The 19678-nt window shown below is 45.9% G+C and overlaps 2 protein-coding genes across 5 annotated transcripts; one reads left to right on the top strand and one right to left on the bottom strand.

The window, feature by feature from the left end:
* Positions 1-105: 105 nt before the first annotated feature.
* Positions 106-16175, bottom strand: LOC138636754 (netrin-G2-like). 4 transcript variants are annotated; one of them, XM_069724967.1, is made up of 13 exons: positions 16053-16175; positions 14850-15297; positions 9696-9954; positions 9037-9182; positions 8722-8960; positions 8235-8401; positions 8071-8094; positions 3494-3601; positions 3218-3289; positions 1068-1235; positions 518-661; positions 358-447; positions 106-278 (listed from the first exon to the last, which is right to left on the bottom strand). In XM_069724967.1, exons 2-13 carry the CDS (start codon positions 15099-15101, stop codon positions 148-150), a joined length of 1800 nt encoding a protein of 599 aa, XP_069581068.1. In that variant the 5' UTR covers positions 15102-15297; positions 16053-16175; the 3' UTR covers positions 106-147. The 4 variants fall into 4 exon arrangements, 3 of the variants coding, with proteins under 3 accessions (XP_069581068.1, XP_069581067.1, XP_069581066.1); XM_069724966.1 differs by lacking the exons at positions 3218-3289; positions 3494-3601; XM_069724965.1 differs by lacking the exons at positions 106-278; positions 358-447; positions 518-661; ... (6 more) ...; positions 14850-15297; positions 16053-16175 and adding an exon at positions 4039-5970 and having other exon boundaries at positions 3209-3601.
* A 713-nt stretch (positions 16176-16888) lies between these two features.
* On the top strand, positions 16889-19485 carry med27 (mediator complex subunit 27). Its single transcript, XM_069724975.1, has 9 exons — positions 16889-17095; positions 17645-17789; positions 17869-17999; positions 18240-18333; positions 18423-18530; positions 18609-18650; positions 18729-18806; positions 19026-19320; positions 19383-19485. The coding sequence occupies exons 1-8, from the start codon at positions 16893-16895 to the stop codon at positions 19158-19160; spliced, it is 936 nt and encodes a 311-aa protein (XP_069581076.1). The 5' UTR covers positions 16889-16892; the 3' UTR covers positions 19161-19320; positions 19383-19485.
* The last annotated feature ends 193 nt before the right edge of the window (positions 19486-19678 follow it).

Here is a 19678-nt window from a genome sequence, read left to right on the forward strand (position 1 = left end):
TGTCGCTGCCTCAGGATCATTGATGACTTACGACTGACGTCACTGGACAGTAAACAACAAACAGTCAATGTTTATATTTCATATCATCTTTAATAACATCCGCGTGTGATGTCATTGGTGAGCGTGTACTCGCGTCAGGGGGCGGGGTCAGCAGAAGGTGGAGGTGATCAGACCGAGGGTGAGCAGGTAAAGGAGTGATGTCAGAGGGGAGGAGGAGCCTTCAGCGTCGTCAAGGCAAGTGCTTTTCTTCAGACAGACCCTCTTCTCGCAGAACATGCCTGCACCCACATGACATCATCAGACCTCCAAATCCCACCCACACCACCTAGCTGTGACATCATCAAGGTGTGACTTTACCTGTAAACGCGTCTGGACAGACGCAGCGCTGCAAGTCTACACAGGTTCCTCCGTTCTGACAGAGCAGACGCTCGTCATCGCATCCCTTCTCTGATGGACAGGACCAGTGATTATTGATTATCAGTCACCTTATTGATCACCTGTGTGTACCTGTGTGTACCTGTGCAGCCGGCCACGCCTACTCTCCGGGTGTATCCAGGTAGACATGAGTCACAGCGCCTCCCTGTGGTGCCGCCTTTACACTGACAGAGACCGGAGTCGGAGCAGTGAGGAGACGCACTGCCCTCTTCATCACACTGACACTCTGTAGACAGACACCTTCATCATCATCATCTTCATCACACTGACACTAGACAGACACCTTCATCTTCATCATCACACTGAGTGTCTTTGTGTGTTACTGTGTGTGTGAGTGTGAATGGTAAATGGTCTGTACTTGTATAGTTTTATCACCTTTTGGTCTCAAAGCTCTTTAACATGGTTTTCCATTCACACACTAATGAGACAGATCACCATGCAAGGTGCTGCCATCAGGAGAACATTCACACACTGATGGTTCACCATCGGGAGATACTTAGGGTTCAGTGTCTTGCTCAAGGACACTTAGGCATGTGGACAGGAGGAGCTGGGGATTGAACCACCAACCTTCTGATTAGTGTGCAACCCACTCTACTGTCTGAACCACAGCCTCCCCAGTGTGTGTTGTGTACCTGTGCAGACGTCCTCGTCCTCCAGGGACACCGATGTGTTTCTATAGTAACCAAGGCGACAAGACTGACAGTTCTGTCCTCGCGTGTTGTGTTTGCAGCTGACACACGTGACCACGTTGATGAAGTCGATGTAGCTGCAGCGGTTGGAGTGACCGTTACAGTCGCAGTCTGACGGAGACACAAGGACACACCTGAGCTCACCTGGACGTCTGACCGGCATGACCTGTTACTGCGGTAACATCAGGTTTAACTGGGTTTTAATGAAGCTGGTTCACGTCGCCATGGAAACTGCAGGCCTAATCTGCTCTGGAGCAGGTTCTGTTGAAGCACCGCCCACTGACTAAACAGCGACGTCAGTCATGGTAAGAGATGACGTGGAGCTTGGCTGCAACCCCTCCCCCCCTTTAACGTGAACGGTTTCAGAGCTGATTGGTTGAACCAGCTTCATGATAACAGAGATATTATGGGATGTTGGACCTGCTTCAGGGTTCAGGTATCTGAACAAGAACAAACACTTAACAAAGAAGTCCCACCTTCTGCCTGTAACCCCACCCACAGGCCCAGCATGACGACATCAAGCAACAAGATACACACTGATGGAGGAGACACACATCAGTCTGACCATCCTGATGACCGTGTGGTCACCTGATCAGGTCTTTACGTCTTTTTGGTGACCATGAACCAGAAAGGGGGAGAGGTCAGGGCTACCAGGGGAGGAGTCTGAACCATAGACATATATACATAGACGGTAACTTCCACACTTTGCTGCGATACGTCAACAAGTCCGCCACATTGGTCAGGACCAGACCGGGCTGTCATCACATAGAAGTGAACGGGGCAGCTGTAGTTTACAGGATAAAACAACATTACAACGTTTCCAACCGCTTTCAGTGAGTTGTATTTATATTAGAATGTTTCTTATCAACAAGAAGTTTTCCCTCAAGTTGTTAGAATCTGGAGTTCTACTATATTCTCTAATAGATAGTGTGTATTAACATCAGGCTGACAGGAAGTCATTTATTATGTGGTGGAAAAGATTTATCGTCATCAGGATGGTTAAAAACTCAGATTGTGAGAACTCCGATAAATCGGTCTGACGTCACTCAACATGTTGACGTTTGTGGTGAAAGGAAGAGAAACAGCTGCACAACAATAAGTCATGTGATGGTTCATTTAGGTCGTACTAGTTAGAGCCGGGTGTTGTTCGGTAAACAATACTAATAAAAATGACTAATAAACAATACTAATAAACGCTACTGACAAACAATACTAATAAATGCGACTAATAAACAATACTAATAAACGCTACTGACAAACAATACTAATAAATGCTACTAACAAACAATACTAATAAACAATACTAATAAATGCTACTAACAAACAATACTAATAAAAGATACTAATAAACAATACTAATTAACACTACTAATAAACAATACTAATAAACGGTACTAATAAACAATACTAATAAATGCTACTAATAAACAATACTAATAAAAGCTACTAATAAACAATACTAATAAATGCTACTAATAAACAATACTAATAAAAGCTACTAATAAACAATACTAATAAATGCTTCTAATAAACAATACTGATAAATGCTACTAATAAACAAAACTCATAAATGCTTCTAATAAAAAAATACTAATAAATGCTACTAATAAACAATACTAATAAAAGCTACTAATAAACAATATTAGTAAACACTGCTAATAAACAATACTAATAAATACTTGTAATAAATAATACTAATAAAAGCTACTAATAAACAATACTAGTAAACGCTACTAATAAACAATACTAATAAATGCTTCTAATGAACAATACTAATAAATGCTACTAATAAACAATACTAATAAATGCTACTAATAAACAATACTAATAAATGCTTCTAATAAACAATACTAATAAATGCTTCTAATAAAAATACTAATAAATGCTACTAATAAACAATACTAATAAACATTAACAAACAATACTAAGAAATGCTACTAATAAACATTAACAAACAATACTAAGAAATGCTACTAATTACTACATTGATGGACAACTTAAAGTTTTAACAGCCCTCCCACATGGCCGTTACTTTGCCATTAGTTTGCTGTTTTAAACAACATGTAGAAATGTTGTGTAGAGGTAAATCTTACCCTGGAAGTTGACGTAGGCGATTTTGGACAGCTGACTGAACTTTGGTCCTCCTGGAATCAGAATCTTCTGGACTGGATTGGACACAGAATGAGGTGTGCAACCATGGCAACATGAGGTCAGGGGTCACCACTGCACCACCACTTGACCACTCATAGTGAGAGAGGGTCATCAGATATATTATTACTTTTCTTACTATTGCTACAGCTACGACGACGCTGCTATTATCACCACTAGCCAGTAGGTGGCAGTACCACAACTGTTTCTACAATTTGTACCTCTCTTTTCGTAACCTTTTTCCTCTTTCTCCTTCCCTCCTCCTTCTTTAGTTTTATCTTTTATTTCCTCTTTAGTTTTGTCGGTTGTTTCCTCATTGGCCTCACTGACTGTTTGGTTCAAACAAAGAAAGAATACATTTAAATTTGTATGAATACACTGCATGTTGCCAGTTTTGCATATTTAACATGTAGAAACCTCTAAAATCCACCAGCAGACACTGTAACCTGACAGGAAGAGTTTAATTAGTTATAACCTTTACTTCCATATTACTCAAAAACCTTATCAATGTCAGTAAACTATATCAGGGCATCATTTACCGATGACTTTAAAAACATCTAAAACTCCAAAAACTCTCAAGGTCCAACTAAATTATGGTTTCTGAAGCTTTTAGCCTCCTGACAACTGGACCATCCCCCAAAAGTAAGCCTTTTGATGGGAATACTTTTTTGTCAAGTTACAAGAATGCTAGCAAAGATATATTTTACACCAGTGTGTGTTCACAGTAAATCTAATCTGACCGATCACAGTTTGTCATTTTTTGTACCTGTCTTCTCTTGTTTAGAGCCTGTCTTTTTCTCAGACTCTGACCCTCCTGATAGTCCAACTGATTCCTCTTCAGAAGACTTCCCTTCATTCGGGGCTGCTGAAGAATCTACGCCAGGGCGGGTTGTAGGATCTAAAACAAGACTTTCACTGTCTGGCACAGAAGAATCTGATCCAGTTGATTCTGGTTCACCATTCCCTGTTTCCCCTGTGTCTTGCCCTGCTGAAAGAGGATCCAGCCCTGGGTCACCCGAATTTGATGCAGGAGCATTAACAGATCCACGGGATTTATTTGTAATATTTCCAAGTTGCCCAGAAGGCACAGGTTCAGAATAAGATCCTGAGTCTTGTCCAGTTTTAATTGAATTGGGATCTTCTGGATAAGGGAAGGTAAAGTCAATAGGGGCCAGATCACCAGCAGGGTCAGACTGATCCAAGGTGGTGGACCTGGTGTCTGATGCTGGACCACCTCCTCCTCCTTCAGCGGGAGGCAACAAGGACTCTACAGGAGCATCTGGAGTTAGAGGGGGAGCATCAGGAGGAGGTATTTCAGGAAGTGCTCCATCAGGAGAGGGTACATCAGAAGGAGGTACATCTATCAAGGTTTCTAGAGTTCTAGAGGATGTCTCTTCGGAAAGTAATTCTGGAGGAGGGACATCAAAGGGAGGTGGATCAGCAGGAGGTGCATCAGGAGAAGGTACATCAGGAGGAGGTACAGCTGGGGGAGATCCGTATATCAAAGTGTCTGGAGTCCTAGAGGGTGGCCCTTCTGGAGGAACATCTGGAGAAGGTAGATCAGGAAGAGATAAATCAGGAGGAGGTTTATTTGGAGGTGGTACATCAGGAGGTGGTCCTTCCAGAGCTACAACAGGAGGAGGCACTTCTGCAGATGGGACATCAGAGAATGGTACGACAGGAGGAGCTTCCCCAGGAAGAGGTCTATCCGGAGATAGTGCTTCCAGTGTTACATCTGGGAGAATCACATCTGGGAGAGGTACATCAGGAAGAGGTACACCTGAGGAAGGTACATTGGTGGGAGCTACACCAGGAGGAAGTTCACCACGGGATGGTACAACAGGAAGTGCTCCATCCGGAGGAGGTCTAACTGGAGATGGTACTTCTTGAGACACATCTGGGTAAGGTACTTCAAGAGAAGGAATGTCTGGAAGAGGTACATCTGGGGGAGCTACATCAGGAGGAGGTTCAACAGGGGTTGGTACAAAAAGAAGGGCTTCATCAGGAGAAGGCGTATCCAGAGATGGTAGTCCCATTGTTCCATCTGGAGAAGGTACATCTATTGGAATGTCTGGAGGAACAAAGGTTGAATCAGCTCCTGCTGTAGGTAGAACATTTCCAGCTTGACTGGTTGGGGCAGACACAGTGGGTGGAGTATCTCCAGATGAAGTCCTGTCACTGGATGGACTTATTTCTAGGAAGGTTGCTGTAGGCAGGATTCCTGTTGATGGTTCTGCACCAGCAGAGGGTGGAACAGTACTGGTCACCAGGTTGGTATTACCAGTCCCAGAGAAGGTGGATTCTGAGGTGGTGTCAGAGGGTGGAGTCACTGGGTCAGAAATAGACACCTCAAAGTCAGTTCTACGGCCAGGGATAGTGGGACTTTTACTGGTGGTACTGGAGGTACTAATGGTGGTACTGGGAGTGGTGGTGTCAGGTTCTGTGGGAGCTGATTTGGACAGAGTGTCTCCAGTCTCCAGAGCTGTTCCTGCTGATGGCCCTGCTGTACTACTTGAGTCTGGAAATGCATCAGAACCTGCAGTACTAAAAGCACCACTGACAGCAGTAAACACTGCATTGAATGTTGTGGTGGAGTCTGCACCTGTTCCAGTAAACTCACCAGCATCATTAGTACCAGTAAATAAAGTTTGTATGAACATACTGGAAGCCGGATTGCCGTCACTGTCAGATCTAGGGGTAGTACCATTCACGGTGCTTGTTTCTACATCAGTAATACTCCAAGTGTCAGGAATGACTGTATCTGAAACTGTAAGAGGACTTCCTGTGCTTGTATCAGTTGTCAACATGTACTTAAAAGTAGTAATAGTACTGGCTGTAGTTGTGGTAGAGTCATAAGTAGTACTGACAGTAGTGGAAGTAGTAGTGCCAACAACAGCAATTGTGTCAGTCTGGATACTACTGACGATTATAGCAGCAATAGTACTGTCAGGAGTGATAGTAGTACTGTCAGGAGTGATAGTAGTACTGTCAGTAGTGATACTAGTACCGTCAGTGGTGATAGTAGTACTATCAGTAGCAATAGGAGGACTGCCGGTTGATGCAGCAGCAGTAGCAGTAGTAGCGGTGGTAGTACTAGCGGTGGTAGTAGTAGTGGTAGTAGTAGTAGTGGTAGTAGTAATAGCGATAGTAGTAGTAACAGCAGTAGTGTCAGTCACTCCATCTGATGAGGCAGAAGGTCTATCAGATGCTGCTGAGTTAGAGTCACCAGCCGCTGTCAGAGAAGAAGAGTTGTGTCTTTTAGTGAATCGGTTCTCTACAGAATGGACTGAACTCTGCAGAACAAAAAACTGGGAACGTTCTTATTGGATTCTTACTGCACCGGTACCCCGGTTCTCTTGGGACAGTTTAGATATAAACCTCTTCCTAAGACTAAACCTCCTCCTTAGACTAAACCTCCTTAGACTAAACCTCCTCAGACTAAACCCACTCAGACTAAACCTCCTCAGACTAAACTTCCTCAGACTAAACCCACTCAGACTGAACCCACTCAGACTAAACCTCCTCAGACTAAACCCACTCAGACTAAACCCACTCAGACTAAACCTCCTCAGACTAAACCTCCTCAGACTAAACCCACTCAGACTAAACCCACTCAGACTAAACCTCCTCAGACTAAATCCACTCAAACTAAACCTCCTCAGACTAAACCTCCTCAGACTAAACCCACCCAGACTAAACCTCCTCAGACTAAACCCACCCAGACTAAACCTCCTCTTCTTCAGCTCCTGTTCTGTCTGGTCCTGTTCTGTGTGCAGATACCGGGATTCTGGACTTAGTTTAGTCTGGTGTCACTGAGGACAGTAGAACCACACAGTCTGTGCTCTGCAGAGAACTCTACTGGATTCTAATGTTTGTGTAACAGCAGCTGAATCCACAGACGGCCAGACGAATCCTCCTTCAGGACCGGTTCTTCATTCAGACTCAGTCAGAAGGTCTGTTTGGAGGTTTGCTGGTTCTGTCCAGGTCCGAGGATTCATCTGCTGCCACATGACTATAATCAGCTGATCAATGTGTTCAACTGTCATCTGTCACTGTTGCATCGTGTGTGTGTGTGTGTGTGTGTGTGTGTGTGTGTGTGTGTGTGTGTGTGTGTGTGTGTGTGTGTGTGTGTGTGTGTGTGTGTGTGTGTGTGTGTGTGTGTGTGTGTGAGGTGACTGACAGATTAACACAGATTAAGTAAACACACCATCTGTCCGTGTGTTTCATGGACTTTCTTCCTAGGTTGCTCTCTGTTCTCTAACTAACTGCCTCATGTGATTGACCAATCAGAGTGTGCATGAAATGATGTAATACAGCTACCTCAACACTCACCTGGGAGGAAAACATCAACTACCCTAATCAATAGTTTTATGTTTGATGTATGTATTCATTTGTATTCATTTGTATCAATTTGATTGATTTTATGAAGCTGCACAGATTCATGTGGATGTTTGAAGAAGTGTTATCCCACAATGCAACACTGGCAGGTGAGCAGACAGACAGTCAAGCAGACAAGTGATCAGACAGACAGGTGGTCAGACAGACAGGTGAGCAGACATGTGAGCAGACAGGCAGGTGGTCAGACAAACAGGTGAGCAGACAGGTGATCAGACAGACAGGTGAGCAGACAGGTGATCAGACAGACAGGTGATCAGACAGACAGGTGAGCAGACAGACAGGTGGTCAGACAGACAGGTGAGCAGACAGGTGATCAGACAGACAGGTGATCAGACAGACAGGTGAGCAGACAGGTGATCAGACAGACAGGTGAGCAGACAGGCAGGTGGTCAGTACTTACTGGCTGCAGTTTCTGTTGCTTCACCTGAGAGACACAAGAATGAAAACACAGTGAATCTTCATACTGGTGTGTGTGTGTGTGTGTGTGTGTGTGTGTGTGTGTGTGTGTGTGCGTGCGTGCGTGCGTGCGTGCGTGCGTGCGTGCGTGCGTGTGCAGGTACATACAGATGTTAGCGGTGCCTTTGGGCAGGGGCAGGTATGATCCTGGTTTCCAGGGTTTGAATCCTCGGCTGCAGCTCTGACAGTCCTGTCCAGACGTGTTGTGGTCGCATTCACACTGCAGCGTTGCATCACGCAGGACACACTGAGACGCATGCAGGTTACATTTACACCTGAGAGACACACGGGCACACACCTGTCAGAGAGACCACACCCCCACCTGAACGTGAATGTGAATGTGAACCTGAACCTGAAACCCCTGGACCTGAGGTTACCACGGTAACACAGATGTGGTCCAGTTTGTGGGTGTGTTTGTTGTGGTCAGGTGTCAGAAGGTGTACACCCTGACAGATGGCTTCCTCTCTGACAGGATGTTGGTGCCGGGCTTGTTGGTGGGTGGAGTCAGTCATGTGTCAGGTGTAGTCAGGTGATTAGGTGATCAGGGTCGAGGTCCTCAGGTATCAGGAGGTAGAGGTTGTCGTTGCCTCATTACCTGGCCGGGACGTCGATGTTGGAAATAGCGTAGAAGTACTTGAGCAAGTTGTCTCTCTGGACGTAGGTTCCTCCCAGCGCCGGGCGTAGGAGTCTCAGTCGGAGGTTGGTGAAGGTGAAGAAGTCCCGGAGACCCTTCATGGTCTCCAGCCGGGTGAACAGAGCGTCCATGTTGATGAGCTTCGGACCGGCGAACACCCCGAACCGAGCGCGGACCTCAAACACCACAACCTTCTCCTCCTGTTGGGTTCACATCAACAACAGTAAACAAAACGTTGTTTAAACTTCTGCTTGGACCGTCGGTTCTGCCACTCACCTTGGCTCCGACCCAGCGGGAGTACTGCTCGGTGCAGATTACCCGGGTTAAGTTACTCGGTGCTAAATCAGAGACCTGTTTAGGCGACATGCCAAAGGCTTCGAGACAGTCATCGGCGTAGTACTGATACGGCTGCCACGTTCCCCCTGAAACACAAACACACCGTTACAGTTCTCCGGCTGGTTTTCAGATTTTTTAGTTGCTTTTTAAATCATTGCCCTGATCCAGTTCTCAGACTGGAACCCAACAGACCCTCAGATCCTCCATTGCCGCTTAGTGAAACCTATGAGGAGTCCCGTGGGTCTGATAGACTGAAGGTCTGAAGATAATTCTATGAAAGGTGCTGTTCTGTTAAAGATGGTTCTATGAAAGGTACTGATCTATTAAATATGTTTCTATGAAAGGTGCTGATCTATTAAAAATGGTTCTATGAAAAGTGCTGTTCTGTTAAAGATGGTTCTATGAAAGGTGCTGTTCTGTTAAAGATGTTCTATGAAAGGTGCTGATCTATTAAAGATGGTTCTATGAAAGTTGCTCCATAAATTAAGGCAGAACGTTCTGTTGACGCTTGGTGGGGAACCTCAGGTTCTGAACTGGGCCCGGTACTGTGAGTCCGGGAGACCATCAGAACATCTGTGTGGACCGGGTTGTTTAATCACCTTTGTCGGTGGATTTCTCCAGTACCATGCTGGTTGGTCGGCCGTACTCGAAGGTGACGATGATGTCATCGACCACCTCCAGACTCTTGTTCCAGGACAGAGTGATGTTGGCCAATAGCGGCTCAGGATACCTGGACCAGGTGATGGTCTGCCAGTAAGTGATGAGCCCCCCCCTCTCCCTGTCTCCCATCAGCTGTGGAGGGTGAGACAGGTCGGGGCTGGAGGCGTCACACTCGTCGCTGCACAGGTACGGGTTCTCCTGCAGACACACGACAAACAAACATCTCAGATGGAGGGGGTGGAGCTTTGGACACGTCTGCAGGCACAAATCCAGGTGTGGCTCTTGACCTGCTCCTTTTGGACAGGAGGTGGAGTCAGCACCTGGCGTGTTGCAGACAGGTGAGACTGAGTTAACACTCCAACCGACATGTTTCACTGTGATGTCATCATGAACGCTAACATATTTAAATTTCCTGTCCGATAGAGTGATGTCACACGCTGATTTAAGCCTGCTGACTGGGTCAGAACCGGTTCTCAGACTGGATCAATAGAACTAAGAACAGGTTCTCTGACTGGATCAATAGAACTAAGAACCGGTTCTCTGACTGGAAATCAGGGGCGGTTCCTGTTCAAACACGTCTGATTGACGTTGCTCCTGATTGGTGGATCAGTCTAACCTGCTGTTCATGACTCCTGAGCAGCAGCAGCAGCTTTAACACGGAGTCCCACTAACATACATGTGCAGAGTGATGGATTAACAGGGACTAATCTGATCAGTGTGTGTTGGAGGTTTATCCTTTAACTTCAGCTGCTGCTGCCAACTGTCACTCTGCAGGTCACTATTGACCCACATTACACTGACTACCTACCTACAAACCAACCAACTAACAACTAACTAACTAACTAACTAACTAACTAACTAACTAACTAACTAACTAACTAACTAACTAACAGGAACATGAAGACATGGTGGATGTGTCATTACTTCAGAATGTTTCCTGTTCACTGATCAGAAGTATTGATCCTGAACACGCATGTAAAATGTTTTCCATACATGATGCGACCTTTCAGTCCGACCTCAGCGGGACCACGTCACACATCTTTCAATCATTCTGCTGTGAGACAGTTCCAGTTGTTTCACTGAGCTGTCAATCCCTATGACGACTGAGTGACAGCTCATACCTGTCAGCTGTTGGCAGCTACAGAGCAGCACACCTGTATGACTAACCGAACACGTTAACACGCTGACTAGCTTTATATCCTGCAGGGTATATGTTCAATGTGTTTCAACAAGTTTAGCTGTGCTTCATGTATGTGATCTGCTTCATGTATGTGCAGTTACATTACCTTACATTTAATTTATCTGACTCTTTTATCCAAAGACTTACGATAAGTTCATTTCAACCATGAGGGTTTAAACCAGAACAATAAGAATCAAGAAAATACAATTTCTTCCAGAAAGCCAAACTACAAAGTTCTATCAGTAAGTTCCATTTTAAGATACTAAAGTTCTACTGTTCAAGGTAAAGGAGGAGGAGGAGGAGGAAGATGAGGAGGGGGAGGAGGAGCGGAGTAGTGTGAGTGAATCTAGGAGGTTAAAGACCAGTCAAGCTGCTGCATTTTGGATGAGCTGCAGAGGTCAGATGGTACTAATAGGTAGACCTGCCAGGAGGGAGTTACAGTAGTCCAGACGTGAGATGACCAGAACCTGGACCAGAATCTGGACCAGAGCCTGGACCAGAACCTGCACCTCCTTCTGAGTGAGAAGAGGACGTATTCTCCTGATGTTGTGCAGCATGTATCTACAGGAACGTGTTGTTGCAGTGATGTTGGCAGTAAGAGAGAGTTGACTGTCGAGTGTCTCTGAGGTTCTTATCAGTCAGGGTCGGGATAACAGAGTTGTTGAAGGTAGTAGTCAGGTCGAGGGTGGGAGAGTCTTTCTCTGGAAGGAAGAGCAGTTCGGTCTTGTGGAGGTTGATTTCCAGGTGGTGTGAGGACATCCACTGAGAGATGTCAGTCAGACAGGCAGAGATTCATGCTGCTACCTGTGTTTCAGATCGGGGAAAAGAGAGGATCAGTTGGGTGTCATCAGCATAGCTGTGGTAGGAAAAGACATGCGAGTGAAGGACAGAGCCGAGAGAGTCGGTGTAGAGAGAAGAGGAGGGGACCTGGGACGGAGCCTTGAGGGACACCAGTAGTGAGAGGACAAGGTTCAGACACAGATCCTCTCCAAGTTCCCCGGTAGGTGAGGTCGTTGAGGTAGGATGAGAACAGGGAGAGAGCAGAGCCTGAGACACCGAGGTCCTGAAGGAGGAAAGAAGGATCTGGTGGTTCACCGTGTCAAATGCAGCAGAAGGTCTAGAAGGATCAGGACAGAGGACAGAGAGGCTGCTCTAGCAGTGTGAAGCTGCTCAGAGACAGAAGGAGGACCGTCTCTGTTGAGTGGTCTGTTGAAACCAGACTGGTGGTCAAGAAGGTTATTATGGTGGAGATAGGAGGAGAGTTGGTTAAAGATAGCTCGCTCCAGAGTTTTGTAAAGAAAGGGAAGAAGAGAGACGGTCTGTAGTTGTTTACTTCAGACGGGTTGAGGGGGGGTTTCTTCAGGAGAGGGTTCACTCTCTCCTTCAGAGAGTTCAGGAAACAGAACGTTGACAGAGAAGAGTTGATGAGATGGAGAGAAAAGGAAGAAGGTCTGGAGCAATAGACTGGAGAACGTGAGATGGGATGGGGAGGGGGGGCAGGTGGTTGGGGGGGGGGGTACCAAGGTAACAACTTGATTGGGAGACGGGGGGGTGAAAGAGGAAAGTGAAGGGGATGAAGATGAAGATGATGGACATGTAGTATAGAAGATGGATTATAAAATGAGGAGCGTATGTCATCTATCGTTTTAGTAAAGTAGTTGACAAAGTGGCTTGATGGAAGGATGGAGGGAGGAGGTGGGAGGAGGTTGGAGAAAATGGAGAAGATGGAGAATAGCTTTTTGGGGTTGGAAAATGAGGATTGAATTCTGGTTTGGTAGAAAGAGCTTTTGGCTGCAGCGATAGAGGAGAGGAGAGAGGAGGAGGGAGAGAGAGGAGGGAGAGAAGAGGGAGGGAGGAGGGAGAGAGGAGGAGGGAGAGAAGAGGGAGAGATGGGGAGAGAGAGGAGGGAGAGAAGAGGGAGGGAGGAGGGAGAGAGTGAGAGAGGAGAGAGAGGGGGGTGAGAGAGGAGGAGGGAGAGAGGGGGGAGAGAGGGAGTGAATGTTGTGACGGACAGGTCCAGAGTCTGTTGATGTGGTCAGGTTGTCAGTTTGAGAGAGTCAGAGATAAAGAAGTGGTTGGAGACATGAAGTGGAGTTACAGTTCTTCATGTATGTGATCTGCTTCATATATGTGCAGTTCTTCATGTATGTGATCTGCATCATATATGTGCAGTTCTTCATGTATGTGATCTGCTTCATATATGTGCAGTTCTTCATATATATGATCTGCTTCATATATGTGCAGTTCTTCATGTATGTGATCTGCTTCATATATGTGCAGTTCTTCATGTATGTGATCTGCTTCATATATGTGCAGTTCTTCATATATATGATCTGCTTCATATATGTGCAGTTCTTCATGTATGTGATCTGCTTCATATATGTGCAGTTCTTCATATATATGATCTGCTTCATATATGTGCAGTTCTTCATGTATGTGATCTGCTTCATGTATGTGCTGTTTTTCATGTTGGTGCTGTGCTTCATGTATGTTATCAGTCGGTTCTGATTTCAGACTTTCAGTGTTTTTTGTTGCGGGACATTAAATCCATTATTAACATGTACTTTTACATTTATCAATAATTCAGTTTCCCAAAGGAACAATTAGACTGACAGCACGACTCATGGACTCATGTGTGTTCAGTGGTGTCCAACCTGTGGCTCAGAACCCCTGCAAGAGTCACATGATGACTGACAGGAGAGCATCATTTTATTTCCAGATAAAAGGTCATCTTTTTTATCTCATCTTATTTTTTTTTATCTTATTAAAAACACATCAAATGTCTTTTACATGATTTATAAATGATCACATTCTGTTTTTTATTATGTTTTATGTTATTAAATGTAAATCATCTTCAGTATGTGCTGTAAATTTAAATTCAACCTTCACTAACGAACCCACAATGACAAAGTTCAAACATGTTTGATTGGATGGAAACATTTGAACTTCCATCTTCAGGTCTCCTCAGATATTCTGTGGGGTTCAGTTTGGTTCACCTGAGTGTTCAGGTGTGTTCAGGTGTCTTCAGGTGAGTGTTCAGGTGAGTGCTCAGGTGTGTTCAGGTGTGTTCATGTGAGTGTTCATGTGAGTGTTCAGGTGAGTGCTCAGGTGAGTGCTCAGGTGTGTGTTCAGGTGAGTGTTCAGGAGTGTTCAGGTGTGTTCAGGTGAGTGTTCAGGTGTGTGTTGAGGTGAGTGTTGAGGTGAGTTTTCAGGTGTGTGTTCAGGTGTGTTTTGAGGTGAGTGTTCAGGTGTGTTCAGGTGAGTGTTCAAGTGTGTGTTCAGGTGTGTGTTCAGGTGTGTGTTCAGGTGAGTGTTCCGGTGAGTGTTCAGGTGTGTGTTGAAGTGAGTGTTCAGGTGTGTTCAGGTGAGTGTTCAGGTGAGTGTTGAGGTGAGTTTTCAGGTGTGTGTTCAGGTGTGTGTTGAGGTGAGTGTTCAGGTGAGTGTTCAGGTGTGTTCAGGTGAGTGTTCAGGTGTGTGTTGAGGTGAGTTTTCAGGTGTGTGTTCAGGTGTGTGTTCAGGTGAGTGTTCACGTGAGTGTTCAGGTGTGTTCAGGTGAGTGTTCAGGTGTGTGTTCAGGTGAGTGTTCAGGTGTGTGTTCAAGTGTATGTTCAGGTGTGTGTTGAGGTGAGTTTTCAGGTGTGTGTTCAGGTGTGTGTTGAGGTGAGTGTTCAGGTGTGTTCAGGTGAGTGTTCAAGTGTGTGTTCAGGTGTGTGTTCAGGTGTGTGTTCAGGTGTGTATTGAAGTGAGTGTTCAGGTGTGTTCAGGTGTGTTGAGGTGAGTGTTCAGGTGTGTTCACGTGAGTGTTCAGGTATGTTGAGGTGAGTGTTCAGGTGTGTGTTCAGGTGAGTGTTCAGGTGTGTTCAGGTGAGTGTTCAGGTGTGTGTTCAGGTGTATCTCTGTCTATCAGACTGACCAGTGTGCAGAATCTCTCAGGTGGGTTTCCACAGGTGATCCCGGGGGGGTCCACTCTGATCTGCATCACCTCCTTCATGTTGGTTGAAGGGGGCTGACAAGCGTAAAACTCCCACCCTGGCCCCGCCTCCGAGCTGCGCAGAGACCGGCACAAGTCAAACTGACTGCTGGTCTGACACCTGCCCGATGGCGGCAGAAGGACCAGGAGCACGAGGAGGACAAGGAGACGGGTGAGCAAAAGGGGGAGGGACATGGTGGACAGTCAGATAGACCGGAAGTTCATCAGGAGTTCACTCCAGGTCGGCTCCCACATTTTTACAGGTTCAGGTCCGTCAGGCCTTTTTCAAATGACTGTTTACCACGGTAACCAGCTGCTCATCTTGTGCTTGTCACCTGAGCACGTTTACACCTGAAGGTTTCAGTGTCAGTCAGGAAAATGTTCCGTAGACCTGAAACAAAACAACAACAAAACCAGTTAGAAACTCTGAAAGCTGTGGAAGACAAGAACCTGAGGGGACGAGAACCAAACAGGGTCAAAGTACCGAAGGACCAGAGGGACCAAACCAAACGGGACTGAAGTACCGAACGACCAGAACCAAACGGGACTGAAGTACTGAAGTACCAGAGGGACCAGAACCGAAAGGGACTGAAGGACCAGAAGGACCGGAGGGATGAGAGGGACCACAGGACCACCAGAACCCTCAGAAACATCTGAGCCACCATTAGGATCGTTTTTCTGACAGTTGGTGTAAAAACTGATTGATGGATCTGGTTCTGATCCGGGGTCCGGTACCCCAGTAACAGTACGTAGTTCCAGTGAGCTGTGTGAGGTGTCGTCATGTGAACCAGGTGTCCTCCAGAGAAATAATGTCAGACAATAACAGTTGTCCTCCGCTCTGTTTGTTTGTGATGATTAAAGTGGGAAACTGAGGACAGACTTGTCCACTCTTTATTAAGATGTTGCTGCTCTGACGTCTGAACCTCCGTCTGATCCACTGAACCCCCGTCTGATCCACTGAACCTCCGTCTGATCTGACGGAGAACCCAGAATATGTTTGTTTTAAACAAGTTAAAGGGACAGTTCACTGTTCTGCTGCAGAGGACTAAAGTTTGGACAGAAAATGTCCACAGAACAAAGACAGAGACACCTTTAAACCACCTGTTCATGTTATTCTGTCCACTTGTCCGTCTCTCAGTGACTCACCTGTTTGTCTCTCGGTCCGTCCTCACGTTGATTCTTTGATAAGCTGATTAATGACACAATAAAACATTTGTCCTCCTGATCTCTCTGATTCTACTTTTGTCTTCCTCTGCCTCTTCTGTTTAATCCTCCTCTTCCTCAGGACTCCTCCTTCTGTTTGTCCTCTTTTTAATCCTCCTTCTTGTCCCCTCCTTTTCATCCTCCTCCCCCCCTTCTTCCTCCTCCCCTTCTTCCTCCTCCTCCTTCTCTCTCAGAGCTTCGTTTGTTCTGAAGTCTGAAACTCAGCTGACTCTCTGACACAAACCCTCCTCCTTCTCAAACTGGGTTCCAAAGGACCGCTGGGTCGCTTTAATTTAAAATTAAAAATGTAGTTTCCTAATCAGTTTGTGTAAAAGAATGAGATTGTTGGAAATATATATCTTTCTTTTTTAACCATCCCGATGTTCTGCTGGAGGACCAGAACCAGAACCAGAACCCTGAGCTCAGATAATGACACCATAAAGACCGGCTCTGTATTTCAGGAGAGGAATTGATGCTTTTTAAATAGGATTCTGTGGAGGCCCCCTGTTGCTCTTCGGTGGTACTGCAGTTTTGAGGACCTTCTTCAACAATGTTTTTAAAAATCTTACATCTTTAAAATGAAATTTAAAACAGAAAACACATCAATAAACTGAATAAATAAACAACAACATCATCAGCTCAGAGGTTTGTGACCGCAGTCGTCCTGCAGTGACTCTGGTCTCTGTGAATTTAAATATGGTGAAAAAGCGCTCCACACGCCTCCCGCTCAGTGACGTCATCTCTGCGCGCCAGCCCCAGCAGAAAAAAATAGAAGCGGAGAAGATGGCGGACGTGGTGAACGTCGGGGTGAACCTGGACGCCTTCTCTCACGCCATCAGCGGCATTCAGGCGCTGCGCTCCAGTGTGAGCCGCGTGTTCGAGTCCCTGAAGGATGGCATGAAGAACCGGGAGACCCTGGAGGGCCGAGAGAAGCAGTTCATAGCCGAATTCCAGGACAACCTGCAGGCAGTCAACAGAGACCTGAAGTGAGTCCCCCACCAGACAACAATCACATTTCTACTGATTTTACACTCATTACACAACAACTTGTTACCACACCAGACCACATTCAGATGACATAAAAAAAAAAACAGAGGCTGAAACTCTAAATGAAATAATGACATGCCGAACTGAGCGGGACATCCTGTAGAAGAAGGAGACTTCTTATTGACAAAAATCTGTCCTGGCTGAAGATAATGAGGCTCCTAAATGCGACTTGACTGAATTGTGGATAGGATTTGGTTTGACATTTGTTTACGTCCCTCCAGGCTGCCGTAGATAGGTTTTAGTTCATTAGCTTTATTTGTTATTGATCAGAATTTTATGATCACTATGACATCATCAGTTTCAAGTTTACCTGCCAGGTGTTCTTTTTGCGCATCATGTGACTAAAATGCCAGTTTGGAACCTCAAACCTGTCTGTCTCTCTGCACCTGTCTGTCTCCGCACCTGTCTTTTCTCTCTCCACCTGTCTTTTCTCTCTCCACCTGTCTTTTCTCTTTCCCCGTGTCTCTCTCCACCTGTCTCCTTCTCAGTGAGTTGGAGCGTCTCAGCGGTCTGGTCGGTCGTCCCTCTGAGTCTCATCCGCTCCATAACAGCGGCCTGCTGAGTCTGGATCCCGTTCAGGATAAAACTCCTCTGTACTCACAGCTACTGCAGGCCTACAAGTGGTCTAACAAGGTAACATGCTAACATGGGGGGGGGGGGGTTCTGGAGGTGAATGTACTCTGCTGTAAACCTGCTTACTGTGTGTGTGTAGTTGCAGTATCACGCTGGTCTGGCCTCCAGTTTGTTGAATCAGCAGTCACTCAAACGATCAGCCAATCAGATGGGAGCTTCAGCCAAGAGACGACCTAAAGTCCAACCCAGTACTCTGGTGCTGCCTCCTCAGTGAGTACTACTCAACACGACTACTGCAGTAGTACTACACACACACACACACACACACACACACACACACACACACACACACCTATAGTAGTACAGACACACACACACACACACCTGTCTACTACTGCAGTATTAGACAGGTGTGTGTGTGTACTACATAATCTACATAATAAGGCAGTAGTGATGTTGTGATACTGTAGCCCCGCCTCTCTCAGTGATGCTGCATACCTGTGTGTACAGGTACGTGGATGATGTCATCTCTCGGATCGGCAGGATGTTTCCTGATATGACCATCGAGCTGTTCCGACCCAACGGGACGTCGGCCGTCCTGCTGGTACACTCTGATCCAGACTGTACAGGTATGCTCACACCTGGTAACCAGGTGTCTGTCTCACTTGTCTGTCTCACCTGTCTCCCTGTCAGGTGACCCTGGGGAAGGTTTTGAAGGCGATCGTTGTGATGCGCTCGCTGTTCATCGACAGAACCATAGTTCGAGGATTCAACGAGAATGTTTACAATGAGGACGGAAAGGTGAGAACTCACCTGACAGGCAACCACTGCCATCTAGTCGACTGTATCCCTGGTAACCTGTTGGTCTGTCCTCCTCAGCTGGACATTTGGACCAAGTCCCAGTACCAGGTGTTCCAGAAGGTAAGACTCACCTGTCCTATCTTGAAATGCTCACCTGTGCTGAGTGTACAGCCCTCTGATTGGTTATGTTGTTGCTAGGTAACGGACCACGCCACCACCGCCCTGCTGCACTACCAGCTGCCTCAGATGCCTGACGTTGTGGTCCGGTCCTTCATGGTGAGACACCTGATCACCTGTCTGTCTGTCTGTTGACCTGTCTGTCTCTCCCCTGTCTGTCTCTTACCTACCTGTCTGTCTCTCACCCGTCTGTCTGCTAACCTGTCTGTCTCTACCCTGTCTGTCTCTTACCTACCTGTCTGTCTGTCACCTGTCTGTCTGTCTGTCTGTCACCTGCCTGTCTGCTGACCTGTCTGTCTCTCACCTGTCTGTCTGCAGACCTGGCTCCGTAGCTACATTAAGCTCTTCCAGTCTTCGTGTCAACGTTGTGGTCGTTTCCTACAGGACGGACTTCCTCCAACATGGAGGGACTTTAGGACCCTGGAGGCATTTCACGACACCTGTCGAATGTAAAGGAACGCTCACACACTTCCTGTTTATCAGTAAACTCTTCCTGTTTATAATTTTTTTGGACTTCATATGTTTTTGTTTTCAAGTTTTTTCGTGTAAAGATTTTTAGATAAAGTTTGATTTATTTTTTTACAGCTGTGTGTGTGTGTGTGTGTGTGTGTGTGTGTGTGTGTGTGTGTGTGTGTGTGTGTGTGTGTGTGTGTGTGTGTGTGTGTGTGTGTTCAGTTAAAACAGCTGATTGGTCAGGAATAGAAAATGTTAGTTTTTTTTCTCGGCTGTTTGAACAGAATCCGATGTGAACATGTGATCAATAAAAGATCAATAATCACCGAGCTGTTTGGTTTGATGATGTCACCGACACAATATTATCATACAAATGAAACTTTGCTGACCTTTGACCTGTGACAGACCTGCTGCTGTGATTGGACAGCCAAGTGTTTTCTGCAGAGCATTTTAAATAGAATAACTTAATTTAAATTCTCTGAAACACATTTAATAATAAACAAATATGCAATGTCATA

The sequence above is a fragment of the Brachyistius frenatus genome, unplaced genomic scaffold, assembly GCF_029030835.1.
Source record: "Brachyistius frenatus isolate BFR_SWC_R1_liver_20210118 unplaced genomic scaffold, ASM2903083v1 Contig_403, whole genome shotgun sequence".
Taxonomy (NCBI): Eukaryota; Metazoa; Chordata; class Actinopteri; family Embiotocidae; genus Brachyistius; species Brachyistius frenatus.